Consider the following 25,840-nt stretch of genomic DNA (forward strand, 5'->3'; position numbering starts at 1 on the left):
TACAGTTACCAAACTGTATGAGGGACACCTGATGTCCCAACGTACGATATACAGATATCTAAGCAGCTTTTTTGAAAATACAGATGAACGGTAAACAAGTAGAACTGCATATTTGAAAAAATTGTGGCTAAAGAGTGTTAAAGAGTCCTGCCACAAAAACCCAGTCATGCTCTTGATTTCCTCCTTCACCTCGTTCTGCCCTGCAGAGAAGCAGCTGTCTGTCATCTGCATACAAACTAACATTCCCCGAGTTATTTTACAGGACAACCAAAAAACACAGACTTAGTTTAAAGGTGATTTTATCAAATGATGTTGCATCTGTAAAACTAGAGTCTGTGAATACACATGTAGTCTCAACATGTCTTTTAGTAGCTATTTCTCTATTCTACTACTACTCTCACTCTATTTATAACTTACAAAAATAGAAACATGACCAGTTTTATTAGGAATTCACTTGTATTTAAATACAGTAAATGAGAGCAGAGATAGCGGAAACGAAGCAAACAGATGCTGACACTGCTGACAGTAGATAGAATCCATATATTTACTGTTCTATATGGTGGTGCGGTGGTTAACACCATTGCCTCACAGCGAGAGGGTTCCAGGTTCAACTCCCAACTGGGGCTTTTCTGTGTGGAGTTTGCATGTTCTCCCCATGTATGTGTGGGTACTTTGGCTTCCAAAAAACATGCATGTTAGGTTAATTGGAGCCTCTAAAATTGTCCCTAGGAGCGTGTTTGTCTGGTTTGTCTCTGTGTGGCCCTGTGATGGACTGGTGACCTGTCCAGGGTGTACCCTACCTCTCGCCCGTTGACTGCTGGGATAAGCTCCAGCCCCCCTGCGATCCGACCGATGGATTCAGCGGGTATAGGAAATGGATGGATGACAATCTGAATATTCAAATAACCATATCTGAAAATGTAATTTTTTGGCTATATCACCCAGTTCTAATGCAGCAAGAACACACTCTTTGTTGTGAGGTCATGGAGGGGACAGCAACACATGACTCTCGCTTTCAGGTTTTCCATTTGCAGACACATTCGAGCAATGTGCATAAAAATGCTGATTCCCTGCCAGAGCACACTACACACTGAAGGGCATGTTCACGGGGTTAGCACCCGCTGTCAGAACCCTCACATTATACTTTCATCTGCTACATCATACAGCATCAGTAATGCAGAAAATGATTAAAAAAACACTTTCAATCAGAAATGCATCTCTTCAACTATGTGTCTCATCTTCATGTTTTTCCTCAAAAAAGCTAAAAGCTAAACCAAAGCAGGCTCGCTCTGAGATTTTGGTTTTGCTTCTGGATACAGGATTGATGACAAACTTTCACACTTTAGCGCCTTTAAAACCAGCTGACATGGATCTTATTAGTATTCTACTTGACAAATACACAAGGATAATCTAAGCGCAAAAAAATATAATCCTCTCATTTGCAATATGAAATAAAGCCTCTGAAAGCTCTCCAGCACATACACACAGTTGCAATCCTTCTATTTAGATTTGAACTGAATTGCATTGTTGAGCGCCAACTGTCTCCTGAAATATTCATAGGGCTTCACATTGTAGTTGATTCTGACACAAGCGCGTGCACACACATACACACACACACACACACATAGACGCACAGCAAATTCTATTTCAGACCCCTACTCCGGGCTACGTGAAGCTATGTGTGTGTGTTCGTGCATGTGTGCGTACGCTCAGTTGTATCAAGAAAGCTGTGTGAGTCAGAAATCACAGAGGGGAGGAGTCGGGGCATGAGGCAGCTCTCATCAGAACACGTGCATGCTCACTGACACTATGTGAGAAACGCACATGCGCACAAACAAACGGCTGAAATCCCCTGTTGATGTTCACATTTTGGGCCGTCCTGAGGTTTTCGTCTGCATTCTGAGGCTTCATCTGCGCTCCATATTTCTAATCCAGCTGTCTGCGCTGCACTAATCCACGCACACATCTAATACTCGTGCATGTAAGCCCACACACACATATAGCACATAAAGCCAGCTGCGAGTGGTTTGTAAAGCTGCATAAACAAAATGAAAAAGTAAAGTTTTTTGTTTATTTAAATAGCTTCAAGCTTGTTGATGTTATCGAGAAAAAGATTTGCATTGTTGCCGTTGCTCCACTTAAAATAAGCCAAGTTGCTAACTTTGATGGCTTAAGTACAAACAAATCAAAGCCGAGCAATTACTATATCTTACTTGTCACATAATATATCTCTGCGGAATGAGACACCGAGCCCGGGGTGTTCTCTGTAAAGTAAATATCTAACGATGTGTGTGCAAGATGTAAACATGGGGGTAACTGTGTTTGTGTCCATTATGCAAAAATGTTATACATGAAATGAGTCCAATAATCTATTGTCTAATGAAATCCCTGTGTGCTGCTCTGGTGACATGTATCTCTGCTAAATACATTAATAAAATTCCCCTAAGAGGCTGCAAAGAGGAGTCTGACTACTCCACAATACTATATAACCAAACATCATTTTCACTCCCTATTGGCCATTGAAAATAATACAACTTGAGGCGACTTGTGCATTAGTTTAATTCTTTGGATCCAGGGGAAACTTCCATCTTTTATATTCAGTCTTCATAATTTACTAATGCTACTCTGTATCAAATCTATGAGTTTATATATTTAACCTTGTACAGCGCCTTGTGAGAGCATTCACCCCCTTGAGGTCTGTTCTATTTTGTTGCATACAGCCTGAAATTCAACCTAAAATGTTTTGGGATTTTATGTGATGGAAAGTCACAAGATAATCCAAATACCTGCAATGTACTGGAAAATAAACACACTCATCTCCTTTCTTTTGAAGCTCTAAAATTAACTAGCTAAAAGAAACTTGTAGAAAACTCTAAGCAGCATGGAATCTTTTAATAGAAATAATATGGCACCATAACACGCCTCCCAAGAGTGTGTAGACACCAAAACAGAAGAGGTAATAGAAAGATTTCACTGAAGTGGTCTAAGTGAGTCTAAATAAGAACCAGTTCTTTCTGTTTTGACGGCTAAAGCTCTGACTCCAGTACTAAAAAAAATGTGGTGCTACTCTGGCAAACTCAAACCACTCTTTGCTGTGCTAAAGCAAAGTTGCGTTATGGAAACCAACCAGAACAAGTAAAACGTTGCAACCACCATGTTTTTTCTGTTGAATTCAAAAGATAACAATAAAACTGAACTGCAACATGGATGAAAAGTCAAAGCAGCAGAGGAAGAACATGAACTCAGTATTCATGTCATGCTGTTCAATTTTTTATATTCCACAACTATGAACGCTTCCCAATGCATTGCATAGAGCGACATTCACAATAACAATAAAAATGTCTAAATGAATACTGTCAGGTGTTTTAACAAAACCAGCTGGTGTGTACAGATCCTGCTTACTGTGTTTATATTGCTGTTCATTATGACCAGTTAGTGTGAATCACTGTTCGGCGTTGCAGACAGTGTTCACATACACCAACTGTTTTTTAAAAACCCTTTATAAACTTCTGTTGACTGTTGATATTAAGACATCCATTTGCTGGGAAAACGTAACAAACATTGTGATCTGCTGATTTGTGAAAATCAACTGTCCACAGATTTGCAGTCCATCACATTCCATCTGTCTCACCCTTTCTCGTCTCCCTCTGATGAGTTGCTGTCCTGCTTGTTGAACATTGGCTCCATTCTGCCTCAGTCCCATCCAGTGGCCAATCACAGGACAAGGAGGCGTAAACCAAAGTTGTCAGCCTGCTCAGCATTGGCTGGCAGCCCCTTCAGCAGTCAACCATCGGTGGCGGTGTGTGTGAACTGGCTGAGAGGAGCATGATGGGTGGGACAGGAAGCTGTAAGGGGCAGAGAAAGGACAAACATCAACAACACCACCTAAAAAGAAACCAAACTCATTTGGGGTTTTCTTCTGTTTTTTTGGGAGGTCTTCAACACTTTCTAAAACTGCTATTCCATCAAATATACATCTTATTTATTGCATATTTCTATAAGAAATGTAGGCTATACGGGCTTCCTGTGCATTTAAAGCTAATATGTATGTTGTCAAAATATTGCAGTTCCATTCCATCAGATTGAATTTAAATACATGATTTAAGCAATTAAATTCTAGCTCAGCATCTGCTCTCCTTGTACTCTGTTATTTAGATAAATTAGATAACTGCATTGCAGTCTAAATGTTATTCCTCACTTATTGCTGAAAGTGGCTTTAGATAAAAGCTTCTTCTAAATGACTAAATGGTTTTGGCTAAAAATAGAGTGCTCTGGATAAATTTGAAGTGGAAAAATGAAACCTCTACAGCAGTGCCTGTTTTAGCATGTGTTTGCTTTGTCTAATTTCAGCCTCCTCGCCTCTCCATCCTCCTCGTCGCTGAATTTTTTACATCCAAATATTTTGTGAAGAACTTTCAGTTTTCTAAAATACACCTGGAGGGGAGAGGAGGCTTAACAGAGAAGCCATAAGCGAGGACATGCCAGTGTATCTTTTACGGTAATTTTTTTTTTGGTGCCTGCGACTTCTTGGGGGTGTGTGGCACATGTTTCCTGCACTGTAAATTGAATTGAAAGTGAATATGTATACTGACAAACAGATATAATGCTCATTTGACATGTGCTCATCCGGCTATGTGCTGCAACAAAACAATATTATGTGTCACATGTCTACTTGACGTGAGTTTAAAATGATGCTCTGAAGCAAAGACATGTCATTAAGTTAAATGCCTGTAACCTCGCCTCCCTGGTGGGTGGGACTGAGGCGCAAATAGAGGAGTCGAGTGGAGGAATTGAGTTTGTACAAATTGGGAAATGAAATTTAAGGATGAAATCAAGTGGGAACAAACTATTTCGTCATCTGGTTATTGATTGATTCCTTCAATTCCTTGGCCTGGCCACCATTGTAGCAAAAAGACGACATCTGTTACAGGTAAAATAATCAGGGATGGCTGTAGCTCAGGACGCAGAGTGTTTTTCTTTTAATCAGAAGATCACTGACTCGATTACCAACTTCCCATTCCGCATAAAGGTAAATTAAAGCTCCTCTGATTGACATTGTTAGATTGTAATCTTTTAACGTGTTACTAAAAAGTTGTTGTAATTGTATTTACCACGGGCCTCAAAGACTGTTGAAGAAGACAGAACGTTCTGGATATTACAACAACGTGTAATGTTCTTAACTATTGCCTTATATGCGGATTTGCTACTTTCTGGGTGATACGTTTAAGATCAAAATACTAGTCATCATACAACACAAAATTGCCAAACAAACCTGAAGATCTAGTTCTTAAAGCAACTAAGACAAAAATCATTTGGACAAAAACAGCATGAGTTGCTTGGAGAAGCAGAGAAACCTGGACCAACAGGTCAGAGTGAGGAGGTGAGAGGAATATCGAAGGTTTTTCATTCTTAGGTATAATCGTCTGAAAAGTCTGAAATTGACTTAAATGCATCTGCAAACATGAATGGTAATACTGCAGAACCATAAGCACGAAATGTTTTGGCAAGTTGATTTTCTGTACCCATTTCAGGGCTCCAGACTGTGACCATTAAATTGCATTTTGCTACCATTATTTTAGACACTACAATAACATTTTCCAAACCACCAGCACTTGGAAAATTCCCATAATTTATTTTTTTCCTGTCTGTTCTTTTTATTTATTTTGAAATTTCCATCATATGTTCACTGAAATAACAGGAGAGAACAAGAAAAAAGTCTATGTTTGAGAGTATAATATGAGTGACGGATTATACCCTTATAATTCCGCATGTTGAAGTATCCTTGGGCAACATACTGAACTAATATTGCCCCCAAATGTGTCCCTTCACTGTACCTCACTTTTGATAAAAGCGTCTGCTAAATGAATCACTGAGTGTAATCACTCAAGTAGAAGAACAACTAAACATGACAGAAGGGGGATGGAGAGTTGATGAACAGAAAGAGAGAAGCCACAGCAAACTGCTAGGCTAGAAGAAATAGCACCATAGAGAATGTGAACATGACATCACGCTGCAATGAATTTCAGATTGTTTACGCATTTATGCTGAAAGCATAAAGCACTGAGGCTGTTCTTTGTATGCAGGGACCCTGAGCAGTTCAGGATTTTCTTTTGATGCACACACTTTAGGCTGTCCTTCTTTCTACTGAATGATAAACATTTCTGACTATGACTTTATTTCATGAACACACAACTGAACCCAATTTCAATTCAGTTTATTCACACAAAAGTCCCCAACACAAGACAACTCATGACACTTTACAAGATAACAGGCTAATACAACTCTAATAAACAGTTTGATTAAATGTTATCCTAACTTAATCAGTCCAATTCAATATAATGTAATTCAGGTTAATTCATGATAGTTGAGTTCAGTTTATAAATGTGAACAAATGTATGTGAGAGCGACATGTTTGGTTTACTTTACTAAATTACCCCAAATAAAAAATGTAAAAAAAGCGGTGGGGGGTTCCAGGGATTCAAAATTTGGCTCATTAGTTTGTAGAACTTACACACAGTCACTTACACACAACTCACGCAAAGTACATCCATCCAGTCCAAAAGTTAAGTTTACAGTGTAGAGGAATCTGAGAAGATGTGGGACATCGAATCAATAATCCGGTCCAACGTACGGATCTATGATTTTCATCTTATTCCATTCCTCAAGATTAAATCCATTTTCTCTCTGTTCCTGTCTCAGTCTCTCTGTCCACTGAATTTGACCATTTTCACAGAATTTTTAGCCAAACTAATCCAAAGCTAAGTAGGCAGTGAAGATGGCATTTGACAATAATGGCCACATGCAACGTCTGGTTCAATGAGCAGAAAACTCCTGAGCACAAAAAAACTCAACACAAGAGCAGTCCCAGTGCATCTCCCAATGCTGCATAAAAAATTCCTGGATCCAGATCCGTATCAAAAGTTAATCATATCTATGATGGGCCTCGTCCCACTTCTGGTAAAAATTTCATACAAGTGAGTAATCTTACAGAAAAAAACAGTAGCTGAACCAACCACAAAACCTCCTGGATGGAGGTAGGAGTCTCTGTGCAGGGATACTTAGTGTCGTTAGACCAGTCAAGGTAATTCAGTTAACCACAGCGGAGTGTTAATGCCTGAGTGCAGTCTATGAGTGACATAATACACTTACTGCAACTGATATCAACCATCAACACCAAAACAGAGAGGATGACTGCGCTCACCGTTTCACACACACACACACACACTGATGTAGAGTCCTAAGCAGACAGAGCGACACGTTTCTCTTTCATCATGTTCACATTGTTCTGAAATGTCCTGACCAAAAGCCTTGTGCTCAAGAGTTGTCATTTTTCTTGCTGGTGGATCCAAAAGGTACTGTACATATGTATGAAGAAGAAGTTATTCATTTCTTTATCCTCCGTATATAAGAGACTGGCCAACCCAATGGGAACACCAATAGTAACGCAACAGGCTTAACGGATTTGTAGAAGAAAACAAAGCCCAGCATGTTAGATGTTATAGTTAATTTTGTGGGCCTGTTTGTAGATCAAGAAAATGATGATAAGGATACAAAAGTTTCAACGATATTTGTAGACATAACATCTGTTCTTGAATGAATCTCTTGACGGATTCATCGGACCCTCACGTGGAAGCGCCCTGACACAGACCTTCTGTGTATATTCCTTCTGCTTTTACAATACACCCTCTGTGTTCTCTGTTCCCTGCTTCAATCCTGCATCTATTAGAGGAACCAAACCTAATTTACTATAAGCTACTTAGAAGTACTCTTACAGGAATTTCGTCTAAATTGTTTTCGTCTGTTTTCATGGGTGTTTTTCTGACTTTCTATGCTCTAAAGTTCACGGCTACATATCAATAATATGTACAGAATTAAAGGTAAATTAAAGCTCCTCTGATCGACTTTGTTAGATTGTAATCTTTTAACGTGTTACTAAAAAGTTGTTGTAATTGTATTTACCACGGGCCTCAAAGACTGTTGAAGAAGACAGAACGTTCTGGATATTGCAACAACGTGTTGGTTCTGAACTATTGCCTTACATGCGGATTTGCTACTACCGGGTGATCCATTTAAGATCAAAATACTAGTCATCATACAACACAAAATTGCCAAACAAATCTGAAGATCTAGTTCTTAAAGCAACTGAGACAAAAATCATTTGGACAAAAACAGCATGAGTTGCTTGGAGAAGCAGAGAAACCTGGACCAACAGGTCAGAGTGAGGAGGTGAGAGGAATATCGAAGGTTTTTCATTCTTAGGTATGATCGTCTGAAAAGTCTGAAATTGACTTAAATGCATCTGCAAACATGAATGGTAATACTGCAGAACCATAAGCATGAACTTTTTTGGCAAGTTGATTTTCTGTACCCATTTCAGGGCTCCAGACTGTGACCATTAAATTGCATTTTGCTACCATTATTTTAGACACTGCAATAACATTTTCCAAACCACCAGCATTTGGAAAATGTCCCTCATTATTACTTTTTTTCCCTGTCTGTTCTTTTTATTTATTTTGAAATTTCCATCATATATACACTGACGTAACAGGAGAGAACAAGGAAAAAGTCTATGTTTGAGAGTATAATATGGGAGTGACGGATTATACCCTTATACACCAAACTCTCAATGAGATGTTGGCCACATTTGGAACGTTGGTGAAGGTCTGTCTCCCTTTGTTTTTGGTGTGTGCGCCCTGTGGCAGTTTTTAGACTATTGGCTTCTTTTATTTCAGCTAAGTCAACTTATAAATCAGAGTCAGGGCTGATGGTGAGGGAGCTCACACTGATGGGCAAAGGAAAGCGGTAGTGACGACAGAAAGCTAACGGCTAACTTAATATGTTGCACAAAACAATGTCATTTCTTCTTGTAATTCCAATAAAACAAGCACCACTTTGAAAGCAATGTTGCCAGGTGGAGTGAAGAAACCGAAAACCAACAGATAGAAAACACCTCTGTAATACATTACTGAAAAATACAAAGTACACTCTAGGGCCGGCACGGTATATGTATTCGTACCGAACCATCACCGTATTATTCACTGAGTCTGGTCCTTTCTTTTATTTTAATTTTTTATTTTCTTTAGCACAAGTTTCTTGTGTTTATATTGAATCCTAAATTGTCTTTGTTTTCTAAATTGTCTTCCCATCTGTCTAGGTACCTGACTTATCGCACTTACTCTAGCACTAGTTTTGCTCTTAGCTGTTTGGTTTTGGAAGGAAATGCACTTATGATTTCTTGTGACCTGAAGTTCTTTTGCCTTCCGATGTTGAACGCACTTATTGTAAGTCGCTTTGGTTAAAAGCGTCTGCAAAATGACCGTAATGTAATGTAAATGTAATGGTAAGGGGGTCACGGTTCGGTACGCGCATTGCCACGCAGTATACACACGGTACGGAAGTTTAATATTGATCTGAACGCGGAACTGTTATTTTGCAAGAGTTTCCTTCAGGACCCATTTAAACACTGCCACATGCAAGCTCTGATTGGTACGTAGAGATATACGCTTTCGGACAGAGTAGTTATAAGAACGCAGTTGTCAGAACTGTCCTACTCGAATTTCGTTCTGATAACTGTCCTTCCCCAGCGGAACTGTTTCAGTCTGCATTCGCACATGAGTCGGGATTGATGCGCAGCCGTCTGCGTCAGTGACGTGTTACGTTAGCCGTTTAGCGCCACATTCAACAACAAAACAAAACAAAATAAAACCAGCAAAAAGTAAGGAGAGAAGAAAAAACACCACAAAGAAGCTAATATGGAGAGCGGGGAGGCCACCGTGTTCATGGTCTGCATGATGGTGATATTAATCATGGACGATCACATCAGGCGTCTAATATCGAGGCTGGAAGAGCTCACAGAGAGAGTCAGGATCAAGCGCAGGCGATACTTCTTCGTTTCATGAAGGAAGAAAGGAGAGCAGAGCGCTGCAGACAAAGGAGACCAGTGTAAGTTTAACTTATTAAACACCCGCCGGGTTCTGTCTGTGTGGTATGATGAAACATTTCAGCCGTGATAGCATGACATGGGGTGTAGCTACCGACCACCAAACACGTCCGTCAGATGCGTTCTATAGAACCATGAAAAGACCCGACCAATTACGTCTCCCAAATGTATTACAACAACCCCTGGATAGGAATACATGCAGAGCAAAAAAAATTACCGAAGCAATTGGAATTTACATCGTATCTGCTATGTGCCCATATTCCACTGTAGAAGAGGCAGGATTCAGATATCTATTACATGTGCTCGAACCTCGCTACACGCCTCCTTCGGCACTGTACCGAAAATGTACCGAACCGTAGGGTCCAAACCGAGGTACGTACCGAACCGTGATTTTTTTGTACCGTTCCACCCCTAGTACACTCTCATCGTTACTTCTATTTTAAATCTATATGGTGTTCTCGATCCCCTTATTGCCTAACCTACGAACGTACAAGGGCTGCATGATGATGTAGTGATTAACACTGTCATGTCAAAGTTAGAAAGTTCCTGGTTAGGCTCCAGGTCCCTGTCCGACCTTGAAGTGTTTTAAGCGGGTTATAGAAAATGGATGGATGGATGCATGTCCCCCTTCTGCTCTGGTGCGTTCTGTCTTCTCATACAGCTGCAGCTAATACGTCCTGGCGGTTGTCTTTGCTGTGCATTCATGTGCTACTTTATTTGCCTGGACGCTGGCCACGAAAGGATACACAGTAGGGGACTTTTTGCCACTATTGGTTTTTCGCGATGGTTTGGTGTATAAGAGCCCTATGTTGAGGCTCCTGTTGTTGTCACAACAGAGTGGTTTGAGCTGTTACCTGTACCCAGTCCTCCTGCTATTCTTCCCCAGACCCTTAAATGACACAGCCAAACATTTTTAATGAGAACATGATGAGAAAATTATGTACTGAAAGGATAAAAGATGTACTTTGTGTTTCAACAGTAAATGCTCATGGTGCTGATAGGGTAACTATATTGAAAAGAATATGAAGGAATGCACTGTTCTCTGTGAGGTTCAATATTGTCGAGAAAGCTCGACCACAAATTGAAAAAAAAATGTTCGTCACACCGCACTATCGAATTGCTCTCCCGTTACCTAATTTTAAGACCATTGTTGCCAGGATAGATTTTGTTTTGTTTGGCTAAAAACTGTGAAATCTAGAGTAGACGAGAAGAGACGGAAAAGAAAAAACTAGAAAGGGGATGGACGTTACCAAAAATGTCTGAATTGCACCATTAAATGCAAGATTTGCTAATTAAAAAGCTGGTATTCTGCCGAAATCTGATCCCTTGCTAAATCCGGCCCTGTTTTTTAGCAAAAAACATATTATATTCAAGTCATCGAAACAAATACTACCAAATACATTCATCGATGTGTTTACTGTATGAAATCATATGCAGTGGATTTCTATTGAAAATAAAAATTTGTTCTGATATTGAAACATGCATGACGACAGATATGTTTCACATTTGTGAATGACAGTTTGGAAATAGAACCTGATCTCACAGTTTGAGCCAGGAAACAATGGCCCTCATTTATCAAGCCGTCGTAGAAAGCATCGTATATATGAGCGGAGAACTCGTCGTACGCAGAGGCTCAAGTGAGATTTACAGAACATGCGTACCACACCAATCCCATCGTAAAACCGAGCGGCTGTTGATAAATCCGGCGGCTGAAATCCATCGTAATGATCCTAACCACGCCTTCTACAAAAGGCCGCACCTCTAGAATTTGCGACATGGATAGACGAAAGGCGGCAAAGAAACGCTGTCAACAGCGTTGGCGATGTAAATCGCAGACCGGACAAGTTATGTATTTTCCCCTACTGTGATGGTCAATAAAATGTGATGAACTCCAGATTAAATGAAATCTAAAATTGAACGATGTTTTACTTTTTCTCCAATAAGATCAGGAAGAAGTGGTCCGATATGAAATTGGCCAAAAAAAGAAGGTCGCAGCTGTCCCACGCAGCATGTGGGGGGGGGTACAATCCAGGTTTGGATTTGAGTGCCTTGGAGGAGAGGGTGGCTGGCCTGATTGGAGCTACGTCCTCATCGGCGTGCCAGGGAAACTTGACACTGATGCGCCCATGTCAGAGCTCAAGAATGGTAAGAATGACTGCACACCCCAGACGTTTAAATAACACAGTTGCTTTAATATTCAACACAAATGAGTTTCCTAATCAAACTAATATTTTTCATTCACAGATGAATCCGAAGTGGCATCCGGGCAACCTGACCCGCGCGACGAATACGCGGCCCCGTCAACATCCGAAGCCTCTGCCTCTGCCCCCCGGTCTGCAGCGTCACACCGGCCAGCCGTGTTGACCACAGAGGTCCTAGAAAGACAAACAGAGATCGTGAAGTGGATGATGGCTTTAACACACACCATGCAATCTATCGACAGTACATTGAAAGACATAAATGAAACACTGAAGTCACAGAATAAATGCTGAAAGAAATCCTTGTTCTCCTTTCTTTTTTCCTTGAATAACAGAATGCTTACCAAAAGTCAGAATCGCTGAATAAGTTCCTCTCTCCTCCTGAGCGCTCTTGGCTGTGCAGGCTGGTGGTAGGGATCTCTGGGTGTGGGGTCCTCTGGATGTACATCTGGAAATGGCACTCCAGTTTTTTGGGCAATGTTATGGAGATCCCCGCATGCAATAATAATATTGCATACCTTTTCGGGCGTATAGGGTTCCCCCCGCAGCCGAGAGACAGATCCAGCTTTAGGAGCCCTGTGCACCTCTCCACAGTGGCACGCGTGCGCGTATGCGCAGTGTTAAAGCGCCTCTCCTGTTCGGTGTGAGGGTGCGCGGTTGAATAATGAGCCATCACTCTTCCAATTACGGAGTTGTACTTGTTTAATTTATTTAATTTGCGTTTATGTTTATATTTATGTTGAAGTCAAATAAAACATGGGCCTTCTTTGAAGTGATAAGTCTGTAATTTTAACCAAGGGATTTGTTGCGACTCCTGAGGCACGCACTAGTGACGCTGCTGTGTTGCAGTCACCGCAAGTCAAAATGGAAAAGTGCGTACACCGGCCTCAGACCTGTCGTGGCGATTTCATCTTTCCTGCGCTCACGATGGATTTGATAAATGCCAACCTTTGCGCAGAAAAGAACGTACACACGACCTACGCACGTTTTTCGTCTTATGCAAGTTTGATAAATGAGGGCCAATATCTCTGCACAGTGAAGGCATTTGTGATTTTTAGAGCACTGTTCTCTAAAGTTCATAAAGTTCTTCTTTACTGTGTGTGGTTTTAAAATTCATGCATTAGGGCAGTTTGGTCTTTCTTTAAATAGTTTATAATAATGATGTCTGCAGAAATGCAGTTAAAATGGAAAAAATATAAAAATTTTACAATAAAGTTCATTTAAGTGGTGCTCTTACATTTTGTGCTGGTGCTTCTAAATTTTTAAGTTAAGAGCACTGGTGCTATAAGTTAGTCTGGATCCCTGCACTTGTGAGACTGATGATGTTTTTCCAACATTTGAGAAAAATAATGTAGCCTTGGTTAATCATCACTGCTAATTGTGTCATTTTTCAGTGCCAGCAGTGTTCAGAGCGGATTATCCTGCTAACACCATGGACCTCTGCCAGGGATTAAAATATTACTGTCTATTCATAGTTTTGGGCAGCACTCTTAATCCTTTTGGTGAGGAACAGTACATTTGAAATTAGTCAACTCAATAACGCTGTTTCATTTCACTGTAAAAATTCTCATAACCTGTAATAACACTAATTTTCAAGACTTGTGTGACCCTTTACGTCTGGCTAGATTCAAAAACCACACCAGTCACATGTTTGGCACAGTTCCACTGCATTACCTTACACATGGTAGCACACATGGCCAGACGAGGGCAACAGCCCTACCACAATACTATTAGCCTGGATGCAAGAGTGTCCTGAGCTGACCCGGTCGCTACAGGGATCAGCCTTCAGAGGCTGTTCTCACTGCATGTAGCACGGCCGCAGAGAGCCTTCAAAATAAGCACTTGTGAATCGTTGCTGATTTGCAACGCAGCTGCCTGTGCAAACTACCATAATATGTTATTTCAAAACTTAAACTTACGTGCATATTTAGTTACAATCAGGAAGTGCTCGCTCAAAGAGAACAGTTTTGTAACTTCACTGTTAATTACCTGGAGGAGACTTGTGCTGTGACTTGGTGCTGAAATAATAAAAACTCATGAAGAAGACACAGATCATCATTTGCTTGTTTTTTGCTTTATAGAATAAACAAGTTGAGGACAATTCTCTTTATTTGTATATTATTAACTGATTAACCTGAATCCATTTCGACTAATTGTTATGATTACCTGTTCATCATTTGATCCCTTTCCTCAATCATTTTATAAACTTGTTCTATGAATACAAAAATATTGTCTAACCTTTAATGTCACATTCTGTAAAACCAACAGTCAAAATCCCAGAAATTCAATTAACAAAACTAAAAATAGGGGTTAGACTTGGTATCGAAGGACTAGAAACTGTAACTGGCATCTGATATAATTTGTAACAACAAAACTTCCCACAACCCAATGTTATCTCATAAAAAGTGCAGGATTAGGAAAATGCCATTTGCAAGCAGACGTTACGTAAAAACATTAACCTGAAAACCTTCGTAATGAATAAGCTGAAAGTAGGAAGTGTGTATTCTTGCTTTATGTGATTAACGGAATCAGTGCAAATATTTCACAAGAACTACTTATTTTGGGTATTAGGAATAATTTCTCTCACTTCTTTGATTTTCTATAAACCACATTAATCACTTAGCCTAGTCTATCATGTATTTGTATATTAATTAATCTATTTTTAAAAAACTACGGCAGAGTGGGCACGTTAAAGAAGCTGCATTCAAAAAATGAGTACAGTTTATTTCAGTGTTTTTAGACTTTGTCACAATGAGTACTATTTACTAGTTTCATTTCGGTCACTATCAATATACTTTCCATGCTTTCCTATACTTAACCTGCAGAAAGTAAAGAAAGCCGAGTTCCACTTCTCCACATGTAACAGTAGATGGCACAAGAGTGTGAGAGATCCCACATATTTTCTGCCTTTCTGACATGAGTATGAACTTGTAACATTCATAGAAAAATTCAAAATAAATATAAAATTGATCTCATTAAACTTCTGAAATAAACCTAAAATGAAATATCTTAGAATACACAACTTATCAAATATACAAAGTCTGTTTAAGAACACAAAGACAAATGAAGCTATTCTGAGACAAACAATAAATTATATGTAGATGTTTTTTGCTATCTGAAGGAACCTTTAAACATGATTTTTTTCATGCATAACCATGACCATGTAAGTTCCAAAATATTTTAGAAATGCCAAGGTAATATACAACCCCTCCCTAATGTCCAGGTTGTTTAACTGTTGACCTTTGAGCTAATCTGAATACATTTGATTCAGATGTTGTTTTAGACCATCAAAATCACACGCACAGATCTCAGTTCCACTCTTTGCCTGACAGGTACACATGTACACTAATTCACTAAATCACCTTTCAGCTGCACGTGCAGCTGAATTCAAACACACCTCAAGTCTTTCACTGACTATGCCGGCTTTGGCTGAAATCCAAGCCGATTAGACAAAGAGAGAGCAGTGCAGAGTGATCAAAGAAGACTGGGTTTCCCTCCATACCCCGAAAGCACCTTCTCTTTCTCTTTCAAAGCATCTCTCCCTTTAACCTCCTCCAAATTCATCACTCATTTCCTATTTATGCTCTCAAAAAGGCTGAGCACATGCAGCACAAAAGCTACTTTGTCAACAAGCTGTTACTTCAGATTATCTACATTTAATCATTTCATTTTATCAATCAAATGTACTCTGAAGCTCTAGAAAAGCTAACAACTGAGCTTTAAAGTGAGCCTTTGTCAACAGTGAAACTGATCACTGACTTATAGATAGATAGATGATAGATAAGTACTTTATTCATCCCAATTTGGGAAATTGTTGTGTTGCAGCAGCATACAGTAAAAGATATGTAAACAATTAAAGTGAAAACAATAAAATAAAATAAAACAAAATAAAATAAAATAAAATAAAATGGGATGTTTATAAATAAATACTAAAAAGAAAAAAAACACACAACTAAGAAAAAGTGATAGAAAGGACTAAAAAGGTGAAAAATCACCGGGAGCTGCTGCAACAGGCTGATACCTAGGGTGCGCCAGAGGGATATGTCTTAAATTATCTTAAACAACTTGCCTTTTCATGGCTTAAAAAACAGTTGGAAACATTGTCTTATATCAAAAACAAAATACTTGCTTCTTTCGTACTGAAAGGCACACCTCCAGTTACGCCACAGAATTAAAGTTTGTTCTGACAGCTGCCCTTCTATAAGGGAGATGAACTCCAGATACTGCAACTGGTTAGAACCTTAGAACAGCTGCAATTTGATGTGTTACAGTTCACTGAGCGATCCTAAAATGATCTATGATGTGACAGCAGTTGTGAGTCTCATGTACAGTCCATATTAGCTTATGTGTAGCTTAGCTGAGGATAATGTGCAGATCCGAATCAGCTGCAGTAAGATATCAGTAGCTAAAGCCTCATCCAGCCAGGCTGAAGTAAATTCTTAGAAGGCCAAACTGGGGTAAAAAGATTAGGATATTCTGGGATAAGATAATACACAGTAAATGAGCTAATCACTGTTGGTGGAGAAATTCTAGAAATTCTCTCACGTGTCGTTAACCTGGCCTGGATCCAACAATGTAAGCACTTGACATGGCTCGCTTTCATCTGACAGGGTACAGGCTCAATTTACATCCTACCAGCTACTTTGAGTGCTACCATGCTAACGATGACAATGCTAAAATTATTAAAAAGGAAGTTCGTTTTTTTAAACCTGGACCTTATTTCTGGCATAAAATACGTTCATTTACTCATCGATCAACAGTTTGGTGAAAATCGGCGTCCTTCTGACGCTATTTAGATCACTCGAGATCTGTGTATATCCATATAATGGGAGTGAACAGACAATTGACAATACAGCCTCTAAATAAGGCATTATCTGTCTTTATTTCACCAATACTTTAAGACGAATGAATATATGAATTCGTACTTTTGCACTGTTAGTTCAGAGCTGACCGTGTTGTTGTTATTGGGGGCAGATCTCGAGTGATCTAAATAGCGTCCGAAGGACGCCGACTTTCACCAAACTGTTATCGGTGAGCAGATGAACGTATTTTATGCCAGAAACAAGGTCCAGGTTTAAAAAAAATAAACGAACTTCCCCTTTAAGGTCCCATCACAGCAGGTGGAAGTCTGGACTTTGACTGGACCATTGCAACAGCTGGATTCTTTTCTTTTTCAGACATTCTGTTGTCGATTTGCTGCTGTGTTTGGGATCATTGTCTTGCTGATGACCCAGTTTCAGCCAAGCTTTAGCTGTCAGACAGATGGCCTCACATTTCACTCTAGAATACTTTGGTATACAGAGGACTTCATGGTGGACTCACTAACTGCAAGGTGCCCAGGTCCTGTGGCTGCAGAACAAGCCCAAATCATCAGCCCTCCACCACCGTGCTTGACAGTTGGTATGAGGTGTTTGTGCCCATATGCTGTGTTTGGTTTCCTACCAACCGCGCTGCTGTGCATTATGACCAAACATTTCCACTTCTGGAAATGTCTGGTCTGTCCAAAGGACATTGTTCCAGAAGTCTTGTGGTTTGTTCAGATGTAACTTTACAAACCTAAGCTGTGCTGCCATGTTCTTTTTAGAGAGAAGGCTTTCTCCTGCAAGCCTTCCCAACAAGCCATACTTGTTCAGTCTCTTTCTAACTGTACTGTCATGAACTTTGGCATTTAACATGCTAATTCAGGCCTGTAGAGTCTGAGATGTAGCTCTTGTTTTTTTTTACAGTTTCTCTGACTTGCTGATGAACTTGCTGGGACGTCCCCTCCTGGGAAGATTGACAGCTGACTTGAATTTTTTCCACTTGTGAATAATCTTTCTCTCTGTAGAATGACGGACTCCAAATCGCACCTGAATGCTCCAGAGCAATAAACTTCTAAAACCTCAGAGAGCCACAGAGATGCTAACACTAATTGATGATCAATAAATCAAGCGTATTCTAAATAACAGCTAACTGGCTGATACTTACCCTCTTAATTCCTCTTACAGGTGTACTAAATAAATTAATAATCAATGACACATTGTAATATGTCATGTGTTGTTGCTAATTTGTGGTTATGTTGACATATTTGATAAAGCTTGGTAAAATAACTAGATCATTTTTATTACATCCTGATAAATGAACCCTGTGAATTCAAAAAGGGTGTTACTACTTTTTTGCATGACTGCATACTATTACTGTGTCCTTAACTTTTCTTTTCTCTGATATTCTCTGTTATACCTGCTCTGGTGTTTTTTTGTTTTTCAAAGTAAAGATTCAATGCTTTATGTATCGGTATTGTACAAATACAATTATGCTGAATGAATTGGACTGGACTGGAAACAGGATTGCATGTAATTTTACGTGAACTGAACTTGTTTGCTTTCTTTATAAAGTGCCATTAGATGACCTCACTTGTCCTAATCAGTCTGGGTCAGATAAATGCGAGCTCATAATGGGAAATGACAATTTATTCTCAATCGACATTCAAGCTCCTGCAAAACACGTGTATCACGTTTGCACATATTCTAGAAATTACAAAGCAATAAGAACATTGAGCTGAAAGCCAAACAGCTCAGAGAAGATGACAGTTGAGCCTTTGAAGGTCATCTTGGAATTATTCCGACGCTCAACCTTTTCTTCTCCTCCTTCTTCACCTGATGAAATGATCACAGTCCCTTTGACATTTAGTTTTTATTAAAAAGTTCTTTTGTCTGCCAAACTGCTCTGCACATGCGTTGAAAGAGTTGGTGTAAATGTCCTTATCCATATTTCCATCTGACACAAAAAGGAGACGCTTCATTCCAAGTGAAAGCGTTCCCACCTCAGGCTGCCCATCCTCGAACTTTTCCCTCGTTTCTTCTCTGTCCTGCTAATTCCCACTCCTGGTTCTCCGAGTGCCAGCAGCGCCGTGTCTTCCTCCACTACTCCCTCGCTCCACTTTCAGTCTTTTATTTACAGCCATCATCTGCTGTCTGTTCATTGTTTTCCCTGCTCTCATTGACTATGTATGGCCGCCGTTTCTCTGCCTGCTGCTGTAATTACGCACTGATGAGAGAGTGAGGATGTGTGGGAGCCTGCTTTTGTGTGCGTTTTTCTGTCTTCTCAGTGTTTTCATGTGACTGTGGGAGATTGCCTGTTTACGACCATGTATGCACTAATGACTTAGTATTTATGTCTCGCCCTCTGGTTTGCAGCTGTGTGTTCACTTCATTGTGCATCTTTGACTTGCGTCTTATCTTGTATCACTAAAACAACATTAAAACCATCTTCTTTCTCTCGATTTGACACTTCTCTGCTCCATCTGTGAACACTTGAGAGGGGGCCAGTTCACGAGTGAACAAATGTTAGCAATAAAATTGCATTCCAAAGTGTTTCTTTCAGATTCCATGAATTATGGATATGATACGCCCCACAAGTGCTGTCATATCATTACTACAGCATGTCTCTCTTTGTATGAATAGATCCTCTGCCAACTTCAGGTATCTTGAAATAAGCTTTATCATTGAGATTTCATAGAAGAAAAGTTGCATTTGTAACACTTTGCACAAGCCAAAGCGGGTGTTTTACAATTAGATGGATTTCTAACACCAAATCTGTGATAAACACAAATAAATGTGTTAGATGTTTTAGATTCAGCAAATGAAGTAGAGGTGACAGAACAGGGGATTTTATTCAGTACCAGCATCTGTAAAAACACCAGATATACTCGTATATAGTGGGCCCAATTATTAACTTGTTTCATTCCTAATTTGTTTTTTTTTTTGTTTTTTTTTTTATGTCAAGCACTTTAAAGAGGAAAGCCAACACTTCAGTGCAAAGTTGACAACAAAACTGAGTAACTGTGATATTGCTGACATAGTGCTGAGTTCACTTGATATCTTAGGAATAACAGCAAAATGTTGAGTAGCATCTTTCACTATAGAAACAGATCCACGGTGATACGCCGACCACTAAAAGAAAATATGATAACAGCATACATGGAGCATTTTGTGCAGAAGAAGACTTAGGCACTCACAGACAGGCAGTCACACATGTCCACTGAATTCAAGCAGTGTGTTTCACTTCTTAATTTTAACGTTGTAAAAATGCCTTTGTAACATAGTAATAACTTAAAACAGCAGTGAGCTAATGGTAATCTCAGTGTGTACAGGTCAAGGATGGAAAGCACTGTTGGATATGTGTGACCTTGGAGCCCTCAGGGGGCACTTCATGAGAGACCGTCATGCAGCCATTATCAGTAAAGTCAAGGGCTCAGGAGTACCTTGGAAAACCATTTCCAATCTGACCTGGAACTGTGTTACACAAGGAGGGAACCATATATCCAAGTTCTCTAGAGACAAGCTCATCTCAGATGGACAAAGAGACCGTGAATAGATGTTCCGTGGTCAGATGAGTTCATGTTTCGGTTAGTTTTTGGAAAGAACTGACGTCTGGTCAGAGCTTGGAAAACGGCTACAATGGACAGAAATTTTCAAAAAAAGATTAAAAAAAAACAAAGTTCTGCAACCTTCACAAGTGGCTTCTTAACAAGTCTTAACAGACCAAACTGTCCATTAACTAAAGTAACTGCAAGGGAGATGATTATCAAAAATACAAATGTGAGGATATTACCTTTCTCGTGTCTCTTCTGAGAATTTGGACCGATGAGCAAAAAACAGTAATTCCTCAACTTCATATATAGCACTTTCAGATAACAGGTGCAGTCTAATGGGCTGAGAGTTTCTTAAAAGACAAAAAAAGTGTGAAAATTAAACAAATATATGATGTTTGAGGGTCTAAACCACAGGAAAAGTTCCTACCTTTCTCCTCTGCAGTGAACAGTGTTACAGCAAAATACGAGGCTACACTGTAACTTAAACAAGAAGGCTGGCTGGAGCAAAAGTGACATGTTTGTATAAAGCCCAACAAATGTGAAACGCTCATAAAAATCCAAACATACTTACTTTGTTCTCTGTAGTTGTGAAATTGACGCTTTCAACTGTTCGTTCTTTATGACATGAATAAGCTCACACATACACATAAGCAACTTAAAATTCAACACTGACCTTCAGCAATCAAAGCTCTCCAGCACTCTCCACATCCCTGCAGCCTCTCATCCTCCACCTCTCCCTCTTTGTTTCCATCTCCCCGATCCTCCGCGTTCTCTCCCTCTCTAATGATCAGCCACTGTGAGGACTGCCAAGAATGTAAGTCTGCCATGGTTGACCTTCCTTTCGCCTCTCCTCTCCGTTTACGTGGATGCGTTAGAATGACGGCACTCCCCCTCATCTCTCTGTCCACTGTTAATGTTATTCATTCAGCAGGGGCCGAGGCCCGGCTACAGCTGCATAATTGGCCCTGATGCTGCTAACACGTAGGAATAATCATGATCCGACACCCAGCATGCTGACCCAACAAAACAAAAGCAGGGCTGGTTCAGGGACCATTGCAACAACTAATTGCTCCACTCTATTTTGTTCAACTGTATGTGAAATCCTAGCAGTTTCTCATTTCTACCCAGCTGAAATATCAGTTGACAAGAACAGAATTTATTAGGCACTTTAAATGTTTTTCAGTTGATTGTAGAGGGTTTCAGTATACACTTGAATGTAACACATCAATGATATAATGAAAGTTTAAAGCTACAGACATATATACCAAACAATAGAAAAAGAAAACGATAAAGCGTGCCTTCTACCAAAGTTTAATGTTGGTAAATGAATCGGAAACTTGAAATTGGAAGACAAATTTAGGCTTCCCTGAAACAGCGATTAGGGAAAAAGATAAGAAGGTGACTGAATGAATTGGTCTCGGGGCTCCAAACAAATATTTTGCACGGCTGCACTGGTGCACCAAACTTTTCCTCACATACCATATATATGAATCTATATATTTTATGGAAGGTTGGTGTGGCATCATCGTTACGCTTGGTACCACCAAGAAACCTCGATACTAATATAAGCAAGAGACATAGAATTAAAGCCTAAATAGATTAGACGTCATCCGGATTAAAAAGATTGCCAGGACTAGGGCTGTGCAATATATCGAATTTCGATCGCGATAACGATATTGGTGTCAAACGATCTCAAAATGAATAATATCGAATATAAACGATATTATTAAAAAAAAAAAAAAAACGCTGAAGAGAGATTAGCAACAACAACATTGGAAATGGAAGATATAGGGCAGGCTCAGTTAATTGAGAAAAAAGGGAGAAAAAGTTCGGTGATCTGGGACCACTTTAGATTTGAAGAAAAAGATATAAGTGTGTGTTTCAAAATGTGAGCTTATACACCCTTTTCTGTATGGATATGTCTAGGTGTTTTAGTAGGGGTCGTTTGGACAAGAATAAAATATAGTCATAATTATGACTCATAATACAAAATATACAGTGTTAACAAAAAGGTACTACTGAAGCCTATAATAATTATACTGTATGTGCTTAGCACTCAACAAGGTGTAGCTCTAGTAGAGGTAGACCTAGGCCAGCAGAGGGCAGCCCATGGGATATTTTTTGCCGCTGGCAAAAAAAAACAACATATATATATCGTTTAAAATATCGTGATATATATTTTGACTGAAAATATCGTGATATTGATTTTTCCCATTATCGAGCAGCCCTAGCCAGGACATACTGATGGCAAGTGGGCTACTGGAATAAGACATTCGTGGAACAGAGTGGAGAATCTCCCACTGTTGGAATGCTACCATTCCAGCAATCCCAGTGAGAAGGGATATATGTGCCAGGGTGACAGGTCAGGGGGGATACATCATCATTCTCAGCATCCGTGAATGGGTACCGAGCCCCATCAGAAAGCCCTGATAAACTTAACACAAGGGCAGCTGACCTGGGATGGAGGATCGTGGATGATCTTGATACTTGAAGCCTGCGTGGCCTTTTGCCAAGGCTAAGCTACAAAGTAGAACAATAAGCTGATGTACATCACAGCTGCAGTGATCCTGTGTGAGGCAGTACCCCCCGTTGAGATGAAGGTTGGAGGCCAAGATCGAGGCAACACGGAGGGAGGTTAGCTTCAGAAAGGTACAATGAAGAGGGAAATCCCTAAGAAATACAACAAATTCTCCATACTTGAGGCACTAGAGACTGCCAAACAACATTTCACAGCTCTGGATACACCTATGAGAAGGTACACTGGAGAAGATTAAGCTAGAAGAATATATGGGATGTTCTCCACCTAACCATCCAAAGTATATGGTCAGAACAATACTAGTAGAGTATATAAGAGAGAAGCATCACATAACACCAATGCTCCATGGCTAGTGGATCTGAGAGCTGACCACAGCAATCGCCCTGAACAGGAACCAGTGACCATAATGGTGGCAGACATCCAAGAGTCTCAAGGAAGAAGAGCTGGACAGCACGAGGTCTGATACACACGACTGGCTAAAGAAACTAACTGCCCTCGATGAACATCTAGCAGCACAAATCAACCAGATGCTAATGGATGGAACCCACCCAGACTGTGCACCACGTGGATCCTGAGACGTCCAGATCCAGGTTGACAAGCAGGTGATGGCAAACTACAGAAGATGTAGCAATTCCAAGTGACAGCTACATCAAGAAGTGAACGCCCGTTCCTCTTATATAGCGTACTACGTGCTATATAAAACCGTTTCTACCTGCCTCCCAATAGGGATTAGTGTGGGCGCTCTAATTATTAAGTGGAAAACTAGACCAAACTCCAATCACGACAAGGTGCCTAAATTAAGTGGTTTTAACTATTTACAGCTATAATATAAATCAGGAATGTGACTAAAAATATTAGAAGCATTTATATGTTGCAAGTGCAAACACATAAACATAAACAAACACTGTTTTATGCACAACTGAGCTGACATGCAGATAATAAAAGCACATCAGAATACAAGTATCTGAGCAGAAAAAAATCTTGTGTGAATAAATCATGCAAACGTCTCCAACAGCGTTGACTGAAGCACCACATCGAAGGCTTGATTGCTCAAAAAAGCTAAGTGTAGAAATGGAGACTGAGTGTTGCAAAGGCTGGAGTGGTTGATTCAAGTAGCATTGTCAATAACAACCTCCCCCCCCCCCCAAAACTCTCATTATGGAGGGTGACCGCAAAGCTCAAAGCTCACACAGTGCTGGGGTTTAACAGAGCAGCTTAACCACAGAGGGTTATCACTATTGACCCTTTACTAGGAAAGAAACATCCATAATCATGGATGTTGATCTGCATTATGTGCTCATTTTCTGTGTGAGCAAAGCGACCAAAATACCACTAAGAAACGGATGTTCTTTTTGCAAGGACCTTATGAGATTTTAAATCTCTTCTAAACCAGGACAAAAACAGAAGTACTGGCCATCGGTCCAGAGGCACACAGAGAGGAACTGTACTCAAAACTGAAATCGCTTTCCATTAACCGGTCGGACGAGGTAACGAACCTCAGAGTTTTTTTATCCAATTTTGAATTTTACATCCCACATTAGAAAAAGAACAAGAGAGGGTTCTTTCATCTGAGGAATATTGCCAGAGTGACAGTGACACTGTTCCTCTCTCAACCCAAAGCAGAGACACTGATTCATGCTTTTATCACATACAGAATCAATTACTGTAACACTCTTCTTTCTGGTCTTCCTAAAAAGAACATCTCTCCACTCCAGCTGTTACAAAAATCAGCTGCGTGTCTGCTGATGAAGACCAGAAGGACAGCTCATATTACTCCAGTTTTAAAATATCTGCATTGGCTTCCCGTGTGCTTCTGGATTGATTTTAATATTCTTTTATTGGTCTTTTAAAACTGCAGTCGGCAAGTTTTCAAAATTACGAGTCTAAAGTCGGAAAATTCGAACTGATACAACTTTCAGGTCCCTCCCCCAACCTCTACCAAGCTCCGAATCGCCCCCCAAACCCCTCCCCCTCTGTGAACGAGGTTGTGCACGTGAGTTCACACCAGTGTGAGCGCACACAAGCTGGGGCAGACTCACGCTCAGCAGCGTGTGCACAAGCTGTGATCGACAGGTAGGATTCCTCCACCCTAACTTGATTGGTTAAAAACAGCCGGGAGCGCTCGGTTTTTGCAAGCATGATTACAGGCTTCAGAGGGAGCTACAGATTTCGTTATTTTTCCTAAACAGCCTATTTAATATTCTACTTCCAGAATCCCATGACAGTTCAAGCTAATATGACTAAAAAAAAGTTGCCGACTGCCGCTTTAAAGCTCTTAAGGGTCTTAAGGGCGGATTATACTTCTGCGTCTATCGTCTTGACGTGTTGCTTTGCTCTGGTCGCGAACCACTTTTCATGTTATGGTTCTGCAACCTCGGTCTGGAATTTCTCGGGACGCACAGCAGTTTCCCCTCGCGAGAATTTCGGTGGGCGGTGACGAGAACTTCGGCGGCGCTGGCGGAAGTGTTTGTTTTTACAAAAAAGAAAAAGTGTATGCAAGATATGGATTTGGAGTTGCTCGACATCGAAGAAGAACAGCTTTTTTTTTGGAGTTGGCGAAAATGCAAAGGTGGAAGCCACACAGACAACCGGAAAGGCACACCGAGGACCAATCACAGCCGCTTTTGTCTGCGCACTTCCGTTGGTGGTCTGCGTCCGTCCGACGTGTAGTCAGGATTTTTCTGAGGTGCACGACGACGCGCGCAGAGCCTCTGCGTGGGGGAGTGGTCAAGATTTTGACGCTCGCAGAGGCTCTGCGTCCGAGCGTCAGAGGCTTTGCGCCTGAAGCATAAATCAGGCTTTAGTCCACAATA

General features: G+C 40.3%; 1 protein-coding gene across 1 annotated transcript in view; it reads right to left on the reverse strand.

The window, feature by feature from the left end:
* Positions 1-25,840, reverse strand: part of LOC142370742 (thyroid hormone receptor alpha) — a 144,086-nt gene that overhangs the window by 39,098 nt on the left and 79,148 nt on the right. Inside the window, exon 3 of the mRNA XM_075453174.1 lies at positions 3,632-3,845. Within this exon, the coding sequence (XP_075309289.1) occupies positions 3,632-3,687 (56 nt within the window). The 5' untranslated portion in view covers positions 3,688-3,845. The remainder of the gene's footprint in view (positions 1-3,631; positions 3,846-25,840) is intronic.

The sequence above is a fragment of the Odontesthes bonariensis genome, chromosome 21 (genome assembly GCF_027942865.1).
Source record: "Odontesthes bonariensis isolate fOdoBon6 chromosome 21, fOdoBon6.hap1, whole genome shotgun sequence".
Lineage (NCBI taxonomy): Eukaryota > Metazoa > Chordata > Actinopteri > Atheriniformes > Atherinopsidae > Odontesthes > Odontesthes bonariensis.